Genomic DNA, 17,160 nt, shown 5'->3' with positions numbered 1-17,160 from the left:
GTTTTGGGTATGGAAAGGCTGAGTGAGTTTCTCGTCTGGTTAGCCTGGTAAAATGGATCTGGAGACGGAACATCCTTGGAGGCTGAGCCACTCTGGCCAGGCAGGCTTGAGAGTGTAGGTGCAGAGGAGTGGAGAGGCCAAGGGCCGGGGCCCTGCCCGTCGGCACCACGCTGGGCCGAGACCCCGCTGCCGGTGCCAGCCTCCCCCGTCGTCTCTGGGAGTTCTGTGGGAGCGCAGCGTAGCCCGCTTGGCTTGGCCAGCCCAGCGCTGACCTCAGTCTGGACTGTGCCTGCCCTAACTGTGGGTCGGCTCACGGAGGCTGCCCTGTCCCTAGGCTGTATTCAAGGGGCCTCTCTTGACCTGACGGGTATGGGCCCTTCTCTTCTCTCCTGTGCCCAGTGGACTTGAGAAGACAGTTTTAGGGACAGGGCCTCGGGTTATGCTCCGCGGTTACCTGCGTGCTCGTCACACACGGTCTCCCCTGGGGTCCTTCTTCAGCAGAGGGAGGCCCAGACAAGCCTCCTCCTCTCCACCCAAACCTCTTGGGCCAGCCTCCCCTGCTGGGAGTTCACAGCTGCGAGGATACATAGCCTCTTCCCTGGGTAGCCACTTCCTGCCGGACGGTTGGTTGGTCTGGTACTGACCCCCAGGTTCTTTCCCATTAGCTCCTTTGCCTCTGAAAACATAGTCAGATCTTTTGGAAACTTAAAACAGCAATCAGAAAACAGTACAGAGGCCCTTCTCACCCTCTCTTCAAACTATTACTTCTTTCACCAACAAACGTATTGAGAGGAGTCCCCACTGGACCGCCTCCCTCACCCTTGAATCTTTGGTCTTCGGAACCAACTTCCGCACCCTCAGGGCTGTGGCCACAGGCTCCTCCTTGCCGAGTGCAGTGGCCTCTCCAAGGCCCCCTCCTCAGCTCAGGGTCTGCACGGGGCACAGCTGCCCAGCTGGAGCTGGCTCCCTCTTAGGCCATGTGGGCTTCTGGGCCACCTCGTCACCCTCTGAGGTCCCTCCCCTCCGCTCCCAGAGCCTCACCTTGGCGTGCAGCTCCGAACTCGGGCCTGCCCTGGCCTTTCTTGCTGCCTCTGGCTGCGGCCTGCAAGCCCTCAGATTCGTCAGCTACCCCCCGACTGCGCAGGGCCTCTGGTCCCTGTGCCCCACTGCCACCGTGTGCTTCCCTTTCACGGCTGCCCTCATTCAGCAGCCTCCCCCAGCTCCCCCGCGCAGCCCACATCCTGGAGTCTGGCTCCCCAGGCCCCGGAGGCCCGTCCCGCCCTCACCTCGTAGCCCTCCTCCCTCTTCCCTTGATTCCTAATTTTCCGAATGTGGCGGATGCATGTTTTTCCCTCGTCCACACCTTTGCTCTTTTATCCCTTTCATGTGAAGTGTTTCCCTCCTCTTGGCCGTCTCCTGAAATTGGTCTTAGATTTGTGGGTGTATCCCCCCACCCCACGAGGCTGGGGACTCCTGGAGGGCAGGCCAAGGCTTCCTGGTGGCAGCAGGGCCCGGGACATGGCAGAGGCAGCAGGGTGTCGAGGTCACACAAACTGGTGGCGAACCCAGCTGCTGGTTACGAGGTGCGGGACTTGGGCCTGATCACCTTTCCTTTCTGCACCTTAAGCTTCCCCACACATTAGAAAGGAGTGGAAGCATCTCCCAGGCTGCAGGAGGATTTAATGGGCCACACCTAGGCTGTCGCCTGCCCTCTGTCGCAGGTGCTTGTCTCTTCCCTCTCTCCCTGCACCCACCCACAGCAGCAGCTCCGAAAAGGTTTCAGGCTGAGTGAGTGAACAAACAAACGAATGGCTGGAGGGGGGCTGGGTAAAATGACAAATGCCACCAGCTTGCTGTGAGTGGGGACAGGTGCTCTGTAGACTCGGGGGATGGGCAAAGAACAGGGGAAGGCTGTAGCTTCCTTCTCAGTGCTTGGGAATGATGTCAGCTTCCTAGGCAGAGCTTTATGTTTTCAACAACCTCTAGCAACAAGTGTTAGGGGTCAGAAGTATATGTGTGAGGGCTGTGTGCCCACGCAGAAAAGGGGCTTTGGGGCAGGGACCCAGCCCTTTCAACTTCTGAGTGTGCACCATCCTGGGAGTCCTTCATCGTGCACAGATTTACTGAGCGTCTACACTGTGCCAGGCCTCGCACTGGGCCCAGGGTAGGCGGCACTGGGTGGGGAGGGGAGATACAGCCTACGATCAAAGGGGTGATCACAGCAGTGTGGGCTAAGTGCTGTGATGGGATAGGAACGGGACGCCCAGGAGGCACATAGGAGCCAGGTGGGCCCCTCGTGCTGCCTCCCCAGAGGAAGGGACATCTGAGAAAAAGAGATGGGGGGAGAATGGTGTAGGATTCCAGGCTAAGGGAACAGCAGTGCAAATGGACAGAAGCAAGAAAGAGCCCCAAGAATTCAATATGGGGACTTCCCTGGTGGTCCAGTGGTTAAGAATCCGCCTTCCAATGCAGGGGACGAAGGTTTGATTCCTGGTCGGGGAACTAAGATCCCATATGCCGTGGGGCAACTAAACCTGCGCGCTCAGGAGCCCACACGCCACAACTAGAGAGAAGCCCGCAGGCCGCAATGAAAAAGATCCTGTGGGCTGCAGCTAAGGCCCTATGCAGCCAAATAAATAATAAATATATTTTTTAAAAGAATTCAATATGACTGGAGTGTGAGGGTTAGGGGGGCAGCGAGAAGGGAGAGGTGAACCGAGCACATGACAAGAGGTGGCCTGGAAAATCTCGTTTTACCGGGAGGTGGAACTGTCCTGAGGACAGTGGTCGCCCCTGAAGGGCTTCAGGCAGGAGAGGGGCATGGCCATCCAGATTTGCCTTTGAGAGAGAAAGCATCTCTCTGGGTGTGAAGACTGAAACAGCAGGGAGTGGCTAGAAATAGGGACGCCAGTTGCTAAGAGATGGAGGCCTGGACCGAGGTGGTGGCATTATGGCGGGAAGCGTCTAGGACCTTGCTGTATTCAGCCCAAACCCTAGGGTCGGGGCACCCAGGCCAGTCACTGGCGCAGTATGCGTAATAATAATGTAATATTTATTTAAGACCAGGCACTTGTCTATCGTATGCCCATTTTTTTCAGGTAAATAAATTGAGATTCAGAGGGGTTAAGAAATTTACCTGAAATCACACAGCTAACGAGTGGTAGAGCTGGGACTCAAGGCGAGCTGCTGAGCTGGTAACCACTAACCTCCTCCTCTCCAGTTGCCCGGGCTGTGCACTTGCATCAGGGAAGGAGGGGTGTCAGGACAGGTGAGGAGCATGCGCCTCACCATAGGACACGCCCAGCCGCCCAACCAGAGGGCCTCCTGTGGCCACAGACACACCCAGTTTCTTCATGGACAAGGGTGGGCAGCCTTCCTCCGAAGAGGCAGACATTTTAGCCCATTTCTCTTTTAGCCACTGCCTCACCCCTGTCAGGTAGAGCGGCCTTTCCCAAACATCATCCTTTAAGATGTGACACAAACAGTTTCAACCATCAGTGAGCAGTAAGCGCCGCATCCCAGTAGCTCCTTCTCACCAAATCCTGATGCATGTTAGCATCTTAAAGGCAAAGGGATGTCCTATAATAAAAAATCCCATGAATTAAGGCCCTAGCATTTCATATATATCTATACTTTTTTGTTAAGTAAGTAACGTTAACACAGTCTGGCATATACCATTCTACACAAGGCATCTCTGCTGCGTGAGGAGCGTGTGTACTTGTGTGTAGCTTGCCTGTGGTCTTCACCTGCCATCTGCCGTAGCAGGTGAGGGACTCTGAGGCCTCTAAGCTTGCTCACCTCCTCCCTGGGATGAGAAGCCTTCCCTCCAGCACCTGGAGGCCCAGAGCACAGGTAGGTGGGGTGCTGCGGAGTTAGTGCTGCCGAGCTTGCATCCTGGCACGGCCCCCTGGCTAGACCTTCATCTGTCTGTCACAGCAGAGCCGGCCCAGCCCTGCAGGGTCATGGGGCCCCTGGTGGCACTGAGCTCCAGATGCTCAGCAGATGCCAGGCCTGAGACCAAGGCCCCAGCTCTGAGGATTTGGCTTGCGGTTCTGGAAGGTGATCCTGGCTGGTGGCCATTCCTGAGCCCTATTTAGAGCAGTTGTCAGGCAGTTGCTGAGATCCAGCGCCCGCCCCCCTCCCCTGCAGAGGGGAGTGAGCTCATGCCTGTGCCGCGCTGGGGCGGGGGCTGGGTTATGATCAGGGCAGGTACTCAGACCAGGGAGCAAGTCTGAGGCCAGGGCAGTGTGCAGGGCTCCATCCCGGCTTGGGTTTCACACCCCAGTCGGTATGTGCAGTTTGCTCTCAGAGGACATCCTAACCACCCAGGACAGCTTGGAGCATCTCTGAGCTCTGGCTGCGGGCCTGGGCATGCAGCTCTGCCCCTCAGAGGCAGGAGATCAGGGTGAAGGGGTGCTTGCTGACCGGTCAGCTGTGGGGGCGCCTCTTCTAATCAGCCTGCCTTCCCTCAGAGCACTGTTCACTCTCCCTGACTGAGCAAAGCCTTCAGCCCCAGAGCTGGCTTTGGCCAAGGAAAAACACACTGAATGGGAGCCCAGAGACCCCTGGACCTTGGGCCGCAGGGCTGCAGTTTATAAAGTAAGGCTCCTTCCTGCCCAGAAGTTGCTGGGTTCTAAGCTGCTCCTGCCACGTCCCAGGTCCTGCGGCAGGAAGATGCTGGGCGCCCCCTGCTGGCCCGTCCGGGAACTGACCCGTGAGGAGGACCTGTGGAGCCCCGTAGGAGCGGGCCCCTTTGCTGGCCCAGATGAGAGCAGCGACACCCACCTACCCCCGCCCCAGTACTGGCCAGCCCGGTTCCCCTTCCGGATGCCCGGCCCCGTTTCTGACGGTGAATCCTGAACTCATTGCAATCTGGCTGCTGATCGCTTGCCTTTCCCTTGGCCTTCCTGTTGCCACGCTGCGTGGGGGGACCTGCGCCATCGTTGCTGCACCCTCCCAGGCACCCCAGGGCTGGATGGGCTCGGGCTCCAGGCGCTGCTCTGCTTTCTCCCGCCCACAAGCTTGCACTTCCTCCCCGCCCCGCCCCCCACCTGGGGGTGTAAGAAGGACTTTGCGGACAGGTTGTGGGGAGACGGTCCCTGCAGCTATCCTAGGACACTAATGAGCTGTGGCAGCACCGAGGGATCGGGCTCACTGCTGTGCCACCTCCCTGTTAGGTGACACTGATGTTTTTCTGGGAGGCATGGGCTGTATCTCTGAACTGTCTTGGAGGGAGGCTGCCCTCTTAACTCCGGCCCCCTGTCCTGAGGGGCGGGCTGAGACACTCACGGATGTGGAGCCCCCAGAGGTACGAAGGGGCCTGTCCAAGGTCAGCCCCTGCGACCAAAGCTTCGCAAGACTTTCAAGGTAACAGGAGCGCACTTGTTTTTCTCTCGCCAGCCTCAGGTGACTCGTGGGACCGTACTGGGGGTCTCTGGAGAAGCAGCTTGACTGGGGACTGTTATCACTGCCTGGGGCTTCGGGTATCAGTTCCACCCTGCTGTCCCTTCCCTGGGTTCTCCGCCTTATATGAGATCCTGAGGCGGGAGAGCCCCTGCAGGAAATAGGAGCTAGAGCACAGCTCATTAGGAGGCTCCCTGAACATTCAGTTCCTTTGACCCAAGGGGTGGGGGTGAGGTTAGAGAGGGCGGGGCACAGGCCGGAGCCCCCGCCCCTCCAGCCCTGCGCTGCTGCTTGCCCTGCCCTAGCCTGAGCTCACACAACCCTCCTATGGGGCCATGCTGTCCCCTGCTGGCCACGCTTGCAAAACGCAGCCCAGGGTCGGGCCCCAAGGTTACAGGTGCTCTCCCTCCTCGCCCAAACCTGAAGCTGAACTAGACCGCAGGGCTCCAAGGAGCAGCCTGTGTGCCCCCGGCCCACAGTGATTCTGGGACTGCATGGGGAGACAAGTCTGGAACCGCCCGGCACAGTCATGTGTGCTGAGTAGGCAACAAATGAATGGCTGAATTGTGCATCTGAAGCGTTTACGTGATGATGTTCCGCAGGGTCTGACCAACAGCAGGCAGACATCAAGTCAGACATCAATCTAGCAGGACTTGAGACTCCTCTCGAGTTGACAAGATCTAAATATGAAAACCAAATGTGAAGAGTCAAATGGTGCTAGACTGTGACACAGGTGGCCCTAGACAGGCTGACCCTTGTTGCCAGGTATCTAATCAGGCAGTAAGTGCCCAGGAGGGATGGAGATGCCCTTCAGGGAAGACATGGAAAGGTCAAAGGAGGGTGACAAATGTCAGGGATGGAAATCACAGGGCACCACGCGGCTTGCAGGATCTTAGCTCCCCAAGGACCAGGGATTGAACCGAAGCCATCGGCAGTGAAAGTGCGGAGTCCTAACCACTGGACCGCCAGGGAATTCCCAGCACCTCCCGTGTCTTGAGGCTGACGTCACGCCAGGCACAGGGTCTGCCCTTGAAACATGTTTTACTCCTGTTGGTTTGCACAACCACTCTGTGAAGCACGTGCTATTATTATCCCTGTTCTACGTTCAAGAAAATAGAACAGAAAAGGTCGGTAACTTGTGCAGGGTTCTACAGCAGGAACATGCTGGAGCTAGGATGTAGGCCTCGCTCAGGAGGTTTGGTGGTCGGGTTCCAGCGCATGAACTCGAGGGGTTTTAGCAGGAAGTGATGTGCTCAAGGACAGGTTTTGGGGTGGGAGGCAGGATGGCCGCTTAAAAAACTGTTGCTGCAACCCAGCGGGGAATGAAGAAACTCATTCTACACACAGGCCTCCTGCATGGCAGAAGGGCCACTGAGACCTGACCCTTGCAGTCCTTCACCCAAGCCCTTCCCCATGGTGGGTGGTAGGCTGGGGGTCGGCCCACCACGGTGCCCACACAGGAGGAGCTAGGAGTGCAGGCCATGCGTGGGCCTCCTCCGGAGGTCCAGGCCAGGTCCTGGTGGTGCCTGCCCTGGGGCATTCCACAGCCCTTCTTCCTCACAAGGTGGGCTTTGCAGGGAGACAGATGTGCTCTGGGCGACAGCCCGGCAGACCAGAGCCACCCCTCAGCGTAGAGGCGTAGCCTGGGGAAGGCGGGGCTCTGCCCACTCACGCTCTTGTCCCCCCACTGGCTGTTCCTTCCCAAGAGCTTGGGGAGGGGACGAGGCTAACCCCAAGCACTGCCCACACCTCCAGAAGGGGACGTTCATTTTGGGCCCCCAGCTGCTGCCAGGCCTGCCAGAGCTTCCTCCCTGACCTCTCCTGCCTCTGTGGGAGAAGCATGGGCTTGACATACAACCTAGAGCTTCAGATGCAAGGCTGGGAAGAGGCTCCCCTAAGCTGGGCAAGGCCCCAAGAGTCTCCCCAAGGGAGGAGGCTTTCCCCACGTAGGGCACCAGCCCACACCCACGCCCCTTCCTGGAGGCTTCAGCTCTCGTACACGTGCCTGATCCACTTGTCCTCTGCGGGCGCCCTGGGCGGGACAGCAGCACGTGGGCTTCCTGCCCCAGATCGGGGCGCTGAGGGTGTGCTGAGCTCAGCGCGGAGATGCGGCGTCCCCCTCTGCCTGGCTCCTGCGCTTTGGCACACCTCTGCCCTCCCCCGTCAGTGACTCTTGGCCTGCTTTGGAGCCACCTCCATCCACACTCGTGGACCCTAATCACACTCGGGCGAAGCAGGCCTGGAGGGTTGACTCCTAGAAGGATGGCTCTGTGGTTTGAACACCTCAGCAACGCCTTCGTCTTGTCCCAAAACGCACGGCTTTCCTCTTGCCCTCTGTGACTCTCCTGTTCATCCTCAGAGACACTCATCTTTCCGGGGGGGAAAAGAAGCCACGTACTCCTGGGAACGGGGGGCCCTGGGTCTGCGCGCCTGCCTCTATACGCCCCCGTGCAGAGTCCTCTGGCTTCTCATGGCCTGCCCGGGCATAGCGTTTTCTTACAGCTGGACGTGGCCCCCAGCGTTCTGGGAAGCTTAGTCATTCAGCAGAGATCTTTACTGAGCACCTTCTCTGGGTCAGGTGAGGTCCCAAGCACCAGGGCTACAGGGGGGAATAAGACAGGCACCATCCCTGCTGTCCAGGATCCCCATCTAGTAGGAGACCCAGCGCACGAGCTAACACATCAGCAGGGAAGAGTACAGACTGGTTAGTGCCGTGAGGGGCATGAGCCGAGGAATGAGGGGGAAGCAACTTGCAGGAACAAAGTAGATTGGATGCCCGGGGTGGGGGGCAGCTTGAAGCTGACACAAGGGTACAAGAGAGCCAGCCAGCAGAGAAGCAGGAAAGAACGACCCCCGCGGTCCCTCCCCACTGCAGGCTCGTGGAAGAGTTCATGCTCTTGGCCAACATGGCTGTGGCCCGCAAGATCCACTGCGCCTTCCCCGAGCGAGCCCTGCTACGGCGGCACCCCCCACCCCAGACCAAGATGCTCAACGACCTGGTGGAATTCTGTGACCAGATGGGGCTGCCCATGGACTTCAGCTCTGCTGGGGCCCTCAATGTGAGTGCTGGGAGCACAGGGGCCGGGGAGGCCCTGCTTAGGGAAGGAGGAAGAAGGCCTGGGAGCCAGGCTCAGCAGCCTCTGCATCCCACCAGGGTCCGTTACCCTTTAGCCAGATCCCCACCCCCACCCCAAGGGAGAGGGGAGGGCCTGGGGACAAAGCCTGCAACTCACAGGGCCTGGGAGGGAGCCCGGGAGACCGAGGGGGTCCCCTCAGGGCTCAGCTGTGGCCAGGGATGGGCCGGGCTCGGACCCAGAGGCTTCCGTAGCGGCTGGGATTATTGGAAGCCAGAGGCTGTTTTTCACGGGAAGGGGTATCAGATGCTCCCCACCTGGAACTGAGCAGCATGGGGCTCAGGAATCCATGGCCTCGGCTCGCACCGCACAGGAGGGAGACTGTCCCCATCTGTGCTCCAGGCCTGGGGTAAACCAGCCCGCCCAGGCCAGCCAGCTGGACATGGAAGGACTGACCTCAAGCCAGGACCCTCGAGGCAGACCCAGTGTGGGACACAGTCTGGGGGCTGCCGGCCCCCCTGCACCCCACCCATGGCCATCTGAACAGGGCTGGGCCCCTCGGCTGACCTCTCCTCCCCAGTGCCAGATGATCAGTGGGTGATGGGGCCCCAGAGTCTCTCCCCAAGCCTGACTGCGTATCACATGGGTTCCTTCCAGAAAAGTCTGATGGAGACATTTGGAGATGACAAGTACTCACTGGCCCGGAAGGAGGTGCTCACCAACATGTGCTCCCGGCCCATGCAGGTAAGGAAGGGCCAGTCCTCCATCCTCCGCCTTCTCCTTGGAGCACCCATGCCTCCGTGGGCTCGGAGAACCTTAGGGGAGGTTTGGGGAGGGTGCCCCCCGGCAACACCCAGCACAGGAAGTCCCTGGGCTCCTGAGCTTGGCCTGCTGCCTCCTGCCCAGACTTGCCTGTGGGCTCAGTTAGAGGAGACATTTCAAGCCCCGCTGCTCTGCTGCCCCCCTGCCCCCCTGCATGGCCTCTGGGGCTCTGTTTCCTGGCGGCAGGTGGGGAGCCACGCCAGGGCACGTCCCAAGACTCCAGGGCCCGGACCCCACACACCAGACCAGCTCGGGCAAGGGAATGGGGCCTGGTCAGCAACTCATGGTCAGGTGGGGACCCTGGAGGGGAAAGAGAACGTTGGTCTCCCAGAGCAGCCTGCGCAGGGGCCGGTCCTTAGCCCCCACTGAGGCTTGTGGGCCCCGGGCAGAGAAATCTCCCTGTCGCAACCGGTCGGGAGAGGGGGAATTGAGGCCGTGAGGCTGTGTCTGCAGCTAGAGGACAGGCCGGCCGCCTGGGAGGCAGACGGTGGGCTTGCTCCTGGCAGCCAGTCGCAGCTCTCCGAGGCCGTGCTCCAGCCCCTGTGGGGCTGAGCATCTTGGGAAGCAGCCGCCCCCGTGGACTGTCAGGTCGGCGGGAGCTGTGGGTGCTAATGGGTCCAGCGGTGGGCCGCGGCCCGGCCTGGGAGCAGTGATAGACCACCGTTCAGGGGCTCGGTCACTGGGCAGATCCAGTCTGTTTCCCAAGAACGAGATCGTCTCAGCTGGTCGCAACCGACTTGTTTTCTGACACCTCACAGCTCTGCCAGGAATGGGACCGTCAGGTCCGTCTGGGTCTGGCGGCCGTTACCCTGCCCCCAGTCACCGATGTCTGTCCCGCACCAAGCACTGTAAAGCACCCCCCATGGAGAGGGGGGGCGTGTGTCTCTGGCCACTGGGCTTGACACCACATACAGGCCCGACGAAGCTGCCGTTCCCTGCCCTCAGCCTCTGGAAGCCATCCACCTCTAAGGCCAACCCAGCCCCGGAGGTCCAAGGAAAGGAGCCCAGTCACCCAGAGCCTGAAAAAGACCCGGCTTCTCCTGGCCTTGCCTGCCAGCGACCTCAGAGGCCAGCCTTTGCCTGCGGATCTGATGTGAGGGAGTGACCAGAGTGACCGTGGTGCCTGGTTCCCTGTCTGTGTCCCAGTTCTGGGCCCTCACCCATCCCACGCTGCCCAGAGGCGCCTTCGCCACCCAGGAAGGGAGCCGGGGCCCTCTGCCCTCCTCAGCCCAGCTCATCTGGGGAACTGGGCCACCTGAGAACAAGGTCCAAACATGGCTCACAGTGGAGGCTGCTCCCTCCCCCAGTGACTTACCCGAGATGTAACCCAGGGCCCAGTGGGAGCTGGAAGGGAAGCAGAGTTGGGTAGCCGAGCAGGGCACCGCCAGCTGCGTCCTGGATTCCAAGGCCGTCACGCACAGAGTAACCGGAGCCGGCTGTTCATTTGTGCGAACACACGGGAGGGTGTGAGGGTGAGCAAGCGGCAAGGGAGGGAACGAGCGAGCACACGAGGGTGTGACTTTGGCCCTGGCAGAGGAACCTGGTCACTTGCTCCCAGGCAGCCACGGGTCCTGGATCCCCAGCCCTGAGAACTCGGGGAGCGCAGGGCAAGCGGCTTCAGGGCCCGTGGCCAAGGCTCTCAGCACAGCTGCACCGCGCGGGCCAGGCTGTTTGCTGGGCCCCTAGAGAAGCTCAGCGTCTCTCTTTGGGCCACAGTCCTAACTCCTGCCCTGCAGGAGGGCCTTTTGAACTCAGAGCTCTGGGTCTCGGTCCCAGGACAGGTTGTCAGGGGCAGGAAGGGCTGAGACTGGGAGACTGGCCAACCACTGCCTCCCTTGGCTGGTGAGAGATGGAGTATTGGGGGCACAGAGGTGCTGGGGTACAGGCGTGGCCTTCAGCAGGGCAGGGATGAGGACTAGAGGGCAGGAGGTCGGCTAAGACCAAAGACTGGACCAGGGCCAGAGAGGAAGAGCCAAGCGCCCGTTTTGCTCTGGGTGGAGGGCATCCTGGACCTTCTCTCCTACCTCCCGCTCTGGCCACATGGTGGTGTTGGGCTTTGTGTCCTGGCGAAGTCCTGCAGCCCCCGGTCCGGCAGGCCCACGGGCTTTCTCTCCTGCTCCCCACTTCAGTGTAGCTCCCCCAGCCCTGTCCTGGGGAGGGGGCCAGCCAGAAACGATCCCTCCTCCTGGTTCCTGGCAGTAACAGCCGTTAAGACTCAGCAGTGACCGGCTGTGGAGGAGGATGAGTTCCAGCCCCCCCCCCCCCCCCCCCCCCCCCCCGGGGGGGGGGGGGGGGTCCCCCCCCCCCCCCCCCCCCCCGCCGCTGTCCTCTGACTTCAGCACAGGGTCTCCCCTCCCCTCCCCGAGGGCTTTGGTGGCAGGTCCCCCAGGGCTCTGAGGGAGGAGTCCCTTCAGCATCTTAAGGGTTCCCAGCAAGAAACACACAGCCTCTCCCCCTGGCCCACTCCACTTCCGGTCATTGGCAGAGGGACTCTGGGCAAGACCTGCCCTTGCCTTCAGCAGGAGAGGGGCAAGGGCACCCACGGCTCCGCCCAGTCTCATGGCAGCCCCAGGGGTTCCCTCACACAGAACAGCCCCTGACGTCCTCGGGCCTGCCCGGCTTTGCTCAGCTGCCCGCAGCTTGGCAGGTGGGTCCACGCCCCCAAGACTGCCCCTCGTGAGGCTCTGAGTCTCCCCGGCTCACGGAGCACACCCAGCGCGCACCCAGCCTGGCCAGGCTCTGAGGTCCGCCCCACCTCCCCAGATGGCCTTGTACTTCTGCTCGGGGGTGCTGCAGGACCAGGCGCAGTTCCGCCACTACGCCCTCAATGTGCCGCTCTACACGCACTTCACCTCGCCCATCCGCCGCTTCGCTGACGTCCTGGTGCATCGCCTCCTGGCCGCCACGCTGGGTAAGGGGTGCAGCACGGGGCGGTGCCAGCCTGGGCCCAGCTAAGGGCTACTCCCCCCACCCAGAGTGGGTGCCCAGCGGCCAGAGGCCACACTGCCATGACTGTGAAGGCCCCAAGGGGTGGGCAGCCCAAGCAGTAGGGGAGCCTGTGCCAGAACCTCCCCTGTGAGCGCGTGCTAGGGGCTCGAGGGCCCTCACCGTGGCAAGCCCCCCTTTCTCGGCCCTCCCAAGCTGGGCATCAGGGAGGCCCCAGCTCTGCGCGGGGCTCCCAGGCCCCATCTGACCCGGGCCAGGGGCACCATGCTGCCCAGAACCCCGCCAAGGACGGCACACACACAGCACCCGCCAGTGGGCCCCCGACCACTCTCTGCCCAGGCTACAGGGAGCTTCAAGATGTGGAGCCCGAGGCCCTGCAGAAGCAGGCTGACCACTGCAATGACCGCCGCATGGCATCCAAGCGTGTGCAGGAGCTGAGCACCAGCCTGTTCTTTGCCATCCTGGTCAAGGTGAGGCCGCCAGCCTGTCGTCCCTCCCCTTCCCTCCACCCCACCTGCCCGCCAGGGCGCCTGTTCACAGGGAGGGCTCCAGGGGTCCGGGGCCTTTGGTAGCTGGGGTGGGCCCTGGGGGGAGACTGCATCCCCTGGCCGAGCCTTGGCTGGAGCCCTGCCATGCAGGAGAGCGGCCCGCTGGAGTCGGAAGCCATGGTGATGGGCGTCCTGAGCCAAGCCTTCGACGTGCTGGTGCTGCGCTACGGGGTACAGAAGCGCATCTACTGTAATGTGAGTACTGGGGGCTGCCAGGGCCCAGGTTAGGGGTGTTCTGAGCAGGCAGAGGGAGCACCGAGCCGCGTCCACTTAGCACATTCCCTTCCCACCTGCCTGTCCCTGTTCCCACTGCTGGGTCTCCTCCCTGTTTCCCCAGCATCTGGGGAAACAGCCCTTGCCCCTCTCTCAGCTGCGGGTTGTGCTGGCACCACGCTCACCCGATGGGTCCTGCCGAGACAGCCAGCCGCGCCTGCCTGGGATCAGGGATCCAGGCCAAGGGTCAGGCCTCTTTCCCAAGGACTTGAGCAACCAGAGATCAGGTCCCTCCATAACCAGTATAGGAAGTGGGGTAGGCAGGCTTTGGGAGGTTTTTTAAAGGAACATAGGGGAAGGAAAGACCAGAGAGAATGGGCCGTGGCCACTCTGGAAGCTGTGTCCCCTGAGAAGCAGGACGAGGCTAGCCCTTGCCCTGGTCCTGCCCCGGGGGCTGCTTCATTCGAGCTTCTTTCCAAGGGTACTTGGTGCCAGTCTAATGCCACCTGAGGGACCTGTTCCAGCTGACCTTGTGCTTAGTGAGTCACCACCTGGCCCCTGACCTTGGCTTTGAATTTCCCAACACCCAGAGGACCTTGGGGAGTGCAGAACGCGGCACATAGCATGCAATAAACGTGGTATGAATGAAGTGGATTAGAGCAGGAGAGACAGAATGGAGTCAGCAGGAATCAAGTCGGGCTCTCGTCCTGAAGCTCACTGAGCAGCATGGAGTTCAGGTCTAGATCGCCTCTGCTCACAACCCAGCCCTCAGTCTGTGCTAACAGACCCAGGGCCGGGAGGGGCGGCAGCCCTCCAGCCTCAGGTGCCCGGTCCACCTCGACCCTACAGGGATGGTCCCTGATGAGGCCGGACAGACCCACCACCTGCCCCGAATAACACGTGGCGCCCCCGGTGCCCCCCTCAGTGAAGGCCCCTCCATGAAGGTGGCCTCTCAAGGCCGCCCAGAAGCTGGCCCGAGGCCAGAGGCAAGGGTGCGGGCCACCCCCGTCAGAGGTCGAGCAGCCACTGGCAGGCAGCAGGGCAGGGAGCTCCCTTGAGGCCAGTCAGAGGCGGGCCAAGGCGAGGGGCTGCTTCCAAGCACTGGTGGCCTTGCAGGGTCAGAGATTAAGAGGCGGCGCCTAGAGCCCGGGTCCTGAGATGCAGGTGTGTGCACCCCCAGGCGCTGCCCCTGCAGTCATACCGTTTCCAGAAGGTGGGCAAGAAGCCGGAGCTCACGCTCGTCTGGGAGCCTGAGGACGCGGAGCAGGGGCCGGCGCAGCAGGTCAGACCCGGGGGTGGGGCAGCTTTTCCGGAGCGCCACTGGGTCCCCGTCCACCCCACTCTTGGCGAGCCCCCTCCGGCCTCCTGGGCGCGCTCCCCGGGCCTTCCCTCCTGGGCTCCCGGCTGCGATTTCCTGCTCTACCCAGCGAGGCCGGCAGCGGCTCCCTGTCACCACTCCTTGGGCCTAGCCTCCTGGCAGCACCTTCCTTCCCCGGAATCACCCACCCTGGGGAGAGGCAGCGGCCTCTGCCTACCTCCCTAAAGCAGGGCCCTTAACTTCGGGTGTCCTTTTGAGAATCTGATGAACACCGTAGACCTCCGACCCAAGGAAACAGCTTTTTACCTACGACACGCTTCAAAGAGCAGACCCGGACCCCAGTGGTTTCTCCCTGGCGCTGAGCGGCCCCAGCAGGCATTGCCCACAGCAGCGCGTGCCTCCTCTGCTTCGCACCGGGACCCCACGGCCTCAGCCCTGAACAAGCTCCGCTTACAGATGAGCCAGTGGAGGCCTAGGGAGGCAGAGCGAGGGGCCCCGGGGCCCGGCTGGGTGGGCAGCCCCCCGGGCCGCCCCCTCACCGGCACCCGCGTCCCCTGCTGGGCTCTGCTCTGCCTCAGGTCGTCAGCATCTTCAGCCTGGTGGAGGTGGTGCTGCGGGCAGAGGCCACGGCCCTCAAGTACAGCGCCATCCTGAAGCGACCCGGCACCGAGGGCCTCCTAGACTGGCAGGACGAGCAGGGCGGCGGGGACCTCGCGGAGGAACAGGACTGAAGCCGCCAGCCGGCCCACCCCTCCTCCACTCCCGTTAGGAATAGGAACTTCGGGCACCAACGGGGATTCTTAATTTGGTTTTTAACAACTCAGGGTTTTGTTTTTATTTTTTCATTCTATTTTATTTTTGCAGCTTGGTTTTCAAACTGGAGGGGGAGGGTTGGGTTGGATGGAAGGCTGCGGGCTGGCCGGTGCTCAGCAGCGCAGAGCTAGACCTGGTCCTCCTGGGAGGCCAGCGCCCCTTCTGCCAGGTTACCCACTGCCCTCCCGTGCCCAGAAAACCAGGGGTTTTCAGTAAATCAGAGTCATGGAATAAAATCAAGTGTGAGTGCTGCCTGGTGTGTGGGGCACCGGGGTGGCCAGGGTAGTGGGGTGCCCCTTGGACCCAGGACGGGGGACCTGGCCCGGGCTCCACCCGTCACAGCTGAGCTGGGGTTACCACCCTTGGGAGCCTTTCCGGCAGTTCCAGGATGATTCACAGAGCTGGCCGCGTGGCAGATTGATGCCAGCGCCTCATTCTGGCTGATTAGAAACGGAATTAGTATGCAAGGCGGCAGGCTCACCCGTCACCGCGCCGCATGTAACTGTGTCCATCCCCACCCCAGCACTTCCTCTCTGCCGGCTGCCGCCCCCCGTGGCCCCAGGACGGGGGCTTGGGCCCTGTGCCGCCCACCCCCACTTACAAGGCCGGAGCTCTGGGTGGCCCTGTCCACCTTCCTTAGTGGGGGCCAGCACCCCAGCATCTCCTGTCCCGATCCTGTGCCCTGGCAGCAGCAAGGGAACCTGGGGGCAGAGCGAGGCCTGGCCCTGCCCGAGGGGAGGGGCCCCCAGACCGGCCTTCCTGACCAGAGAGGGGCAGGTGTGCTGCTGGTGGCCCTGGCCTGGCCCAGTCGACTGCCTGCTATCTGCCTGAGCACCAAGTGATCCTTGGGGACCCAGGGGCAGAGGTGGGAGGCCATCGCACTCGGCTCTCTCCCCGGCTGGTTTGACCTAAGCCTGTGCTTCTAGTTTCCCCAGCAGACTAGAGAAACACAGGTTGGCTTCCCCAGGAGCCGCCAGAAACTAGGGTTAAAACCCCATGGGGACCAAGGTCCCAGTTCCACCAGGCTGATTCCTGGGGTGTTGGTATTAACAAGCTCACTTGATCTGATTTCAGTGAATTTTCTTCAAAGGAAACTTCAGTGGAGCACCTTGTAGGAGGGCTTCGCCATGGCTCGAGTGGTGACGGGGCCTGGCTGCCTTGGTCTCGGCCACCGGCCGGCCGTGGCTCACATCCCCCCAGCGCTGGGCCGGGGGTGCCAGAGGGGGACAAAAGAGACATCACTGTGCCCGCCCTGAGTTCCCTTCTCTCCTCCTCCAGCACCTTGACCAGCTTTCGGTCTGTCCATCCTGCCACCCCCAAGACATCCCGGAGGCCACCGTTCCCTCTGTGCTCCTGCCCCAGAGCCTTCTAGAACCAGCTATCTGGAAGGGAAATGGTGAGGGTCCAGTGGTTTGGTATTTGGATGAAGAGGTTTCTGGGTGCTTCTGCAGCCTGGGCAGCCAGGCATCCCGGCCCTGCCCTCATCCTCTTACCTGCCCGCCCCTGGAGGAGCAGAGCCCCTCTCTCCTCGCGCTGTCCCCCAGGGCCTCCCGTGGAGCCTGGGAGCTGAGGGCAGAGCAGAGCCCCGCGGAGGGGCGCCCTCAGGATGGTGTTGGGCCAGCGTGCTGGGCCCTCTCTCGGGCAGCATGGACGCAGGCTGGACACCCTTCCTCACGGCCCCAGCGCCCCAGACTGTGGTAAATTGTAGCCAGCTTGGTCAGCAGGGAAGACCGTTGCTGCCTGGACTTTCTGGGGAAGCAGAGGCTGGCCTCGCCCTGATGGCCCTAGAGCTGGGGGACGCATAGCAGCCCCGGCACCTCCACCCCATTTGACAGAAGGAGGAACTGCACCAGAAAGGAGGTAGGTCTCTGGCCAAAGTGACACAGCCAGACTCTGCCCAGCCAGGTCCAGGGTTCAGGCATTTGCCCTCCCCCAAACGCCCTGCCTGTGGGCTCAGAGCAAATGGCCCAGCGCTCTACCCCACAACGTCAGCTGCGTCCTTCATCTGCATCTACTCACTCAG

General features: G+C 61.7%; 1 protein-coding gene across 5 annotated transcripts in view; it reads left to right on the top strand.

Moving 5' to 3' along the window:
• DIS3L2 (DIS3 like 3'-5' exoribonuclease 2) overlaps positions 1-15,383 on the top strand; it is a 373,385-nt gene extending 358,002 nt beyond the window's left edge. For 2 of the 5 annotated variants that reach the window (XM_027118355.1, XM_027118369.1), the window contains 7 exons: positions 8,279-8,462; positions 9,135-9,221; positions 12,063-12,210; positions 12,585-12,715; positions 12,884-12,988; positions 14,187-14,288; positions 14,903-15,377. In XM_027118355.1, coding sequence (XP_026974156.1) covers positions 8,279-8,462; positions 9,135-9,221; positions 12,063-12,210; positions 12,585-12,715; positions 12,884-12,988; positions 14,187-14,288; positions 14,903-15,055 — 910 coding nt within the window. In that variant the 3' untranslated portion in view covers positions 15,056-15,377. Of the gene's footprint in view, positions 1-8,278; positions 8,463-9,134; positions 9,222-10,244; positions 10,368-12,062; positions 12,211-12,584; positions 12,716-12,883; positions 12,989-14,122; positions 14,289-14,902 lie in introns of those variants that run through there. The other 3 variants (XM_027118351.1, XM_027118362.1, XM_027118376.1) reach the window with 3 other exon arrangements.
• The last annotated feature ends 1,777 nt before the right edge of the window (positions 15,384-17,160 follow it).

Source organism: Aethalodelphis obliquidens, unplaced genomic scaffold, assembly GCF_003676395.1.
Source record: "Aethalodelphis obliquidens isolate GAN/ISIS:26980383/991018 unplaced genomic scaffold, ASM367639v1 scaffold2, whole genome shotgun sequence".
Classification (NCBI taxonomy): domain Eukaryota; kingdom Metazoa; phylum Chordata; class Mammalia; order Artiodactyla; family Delphinidae; genus Aethalodelphis; species Aethalodelphis obliquidens.
The sequence above is the reverse complement of the archived record's forward strand: the minus strand, read 5'-3'. Positions and strand labels throughout refer to the sequence as shown.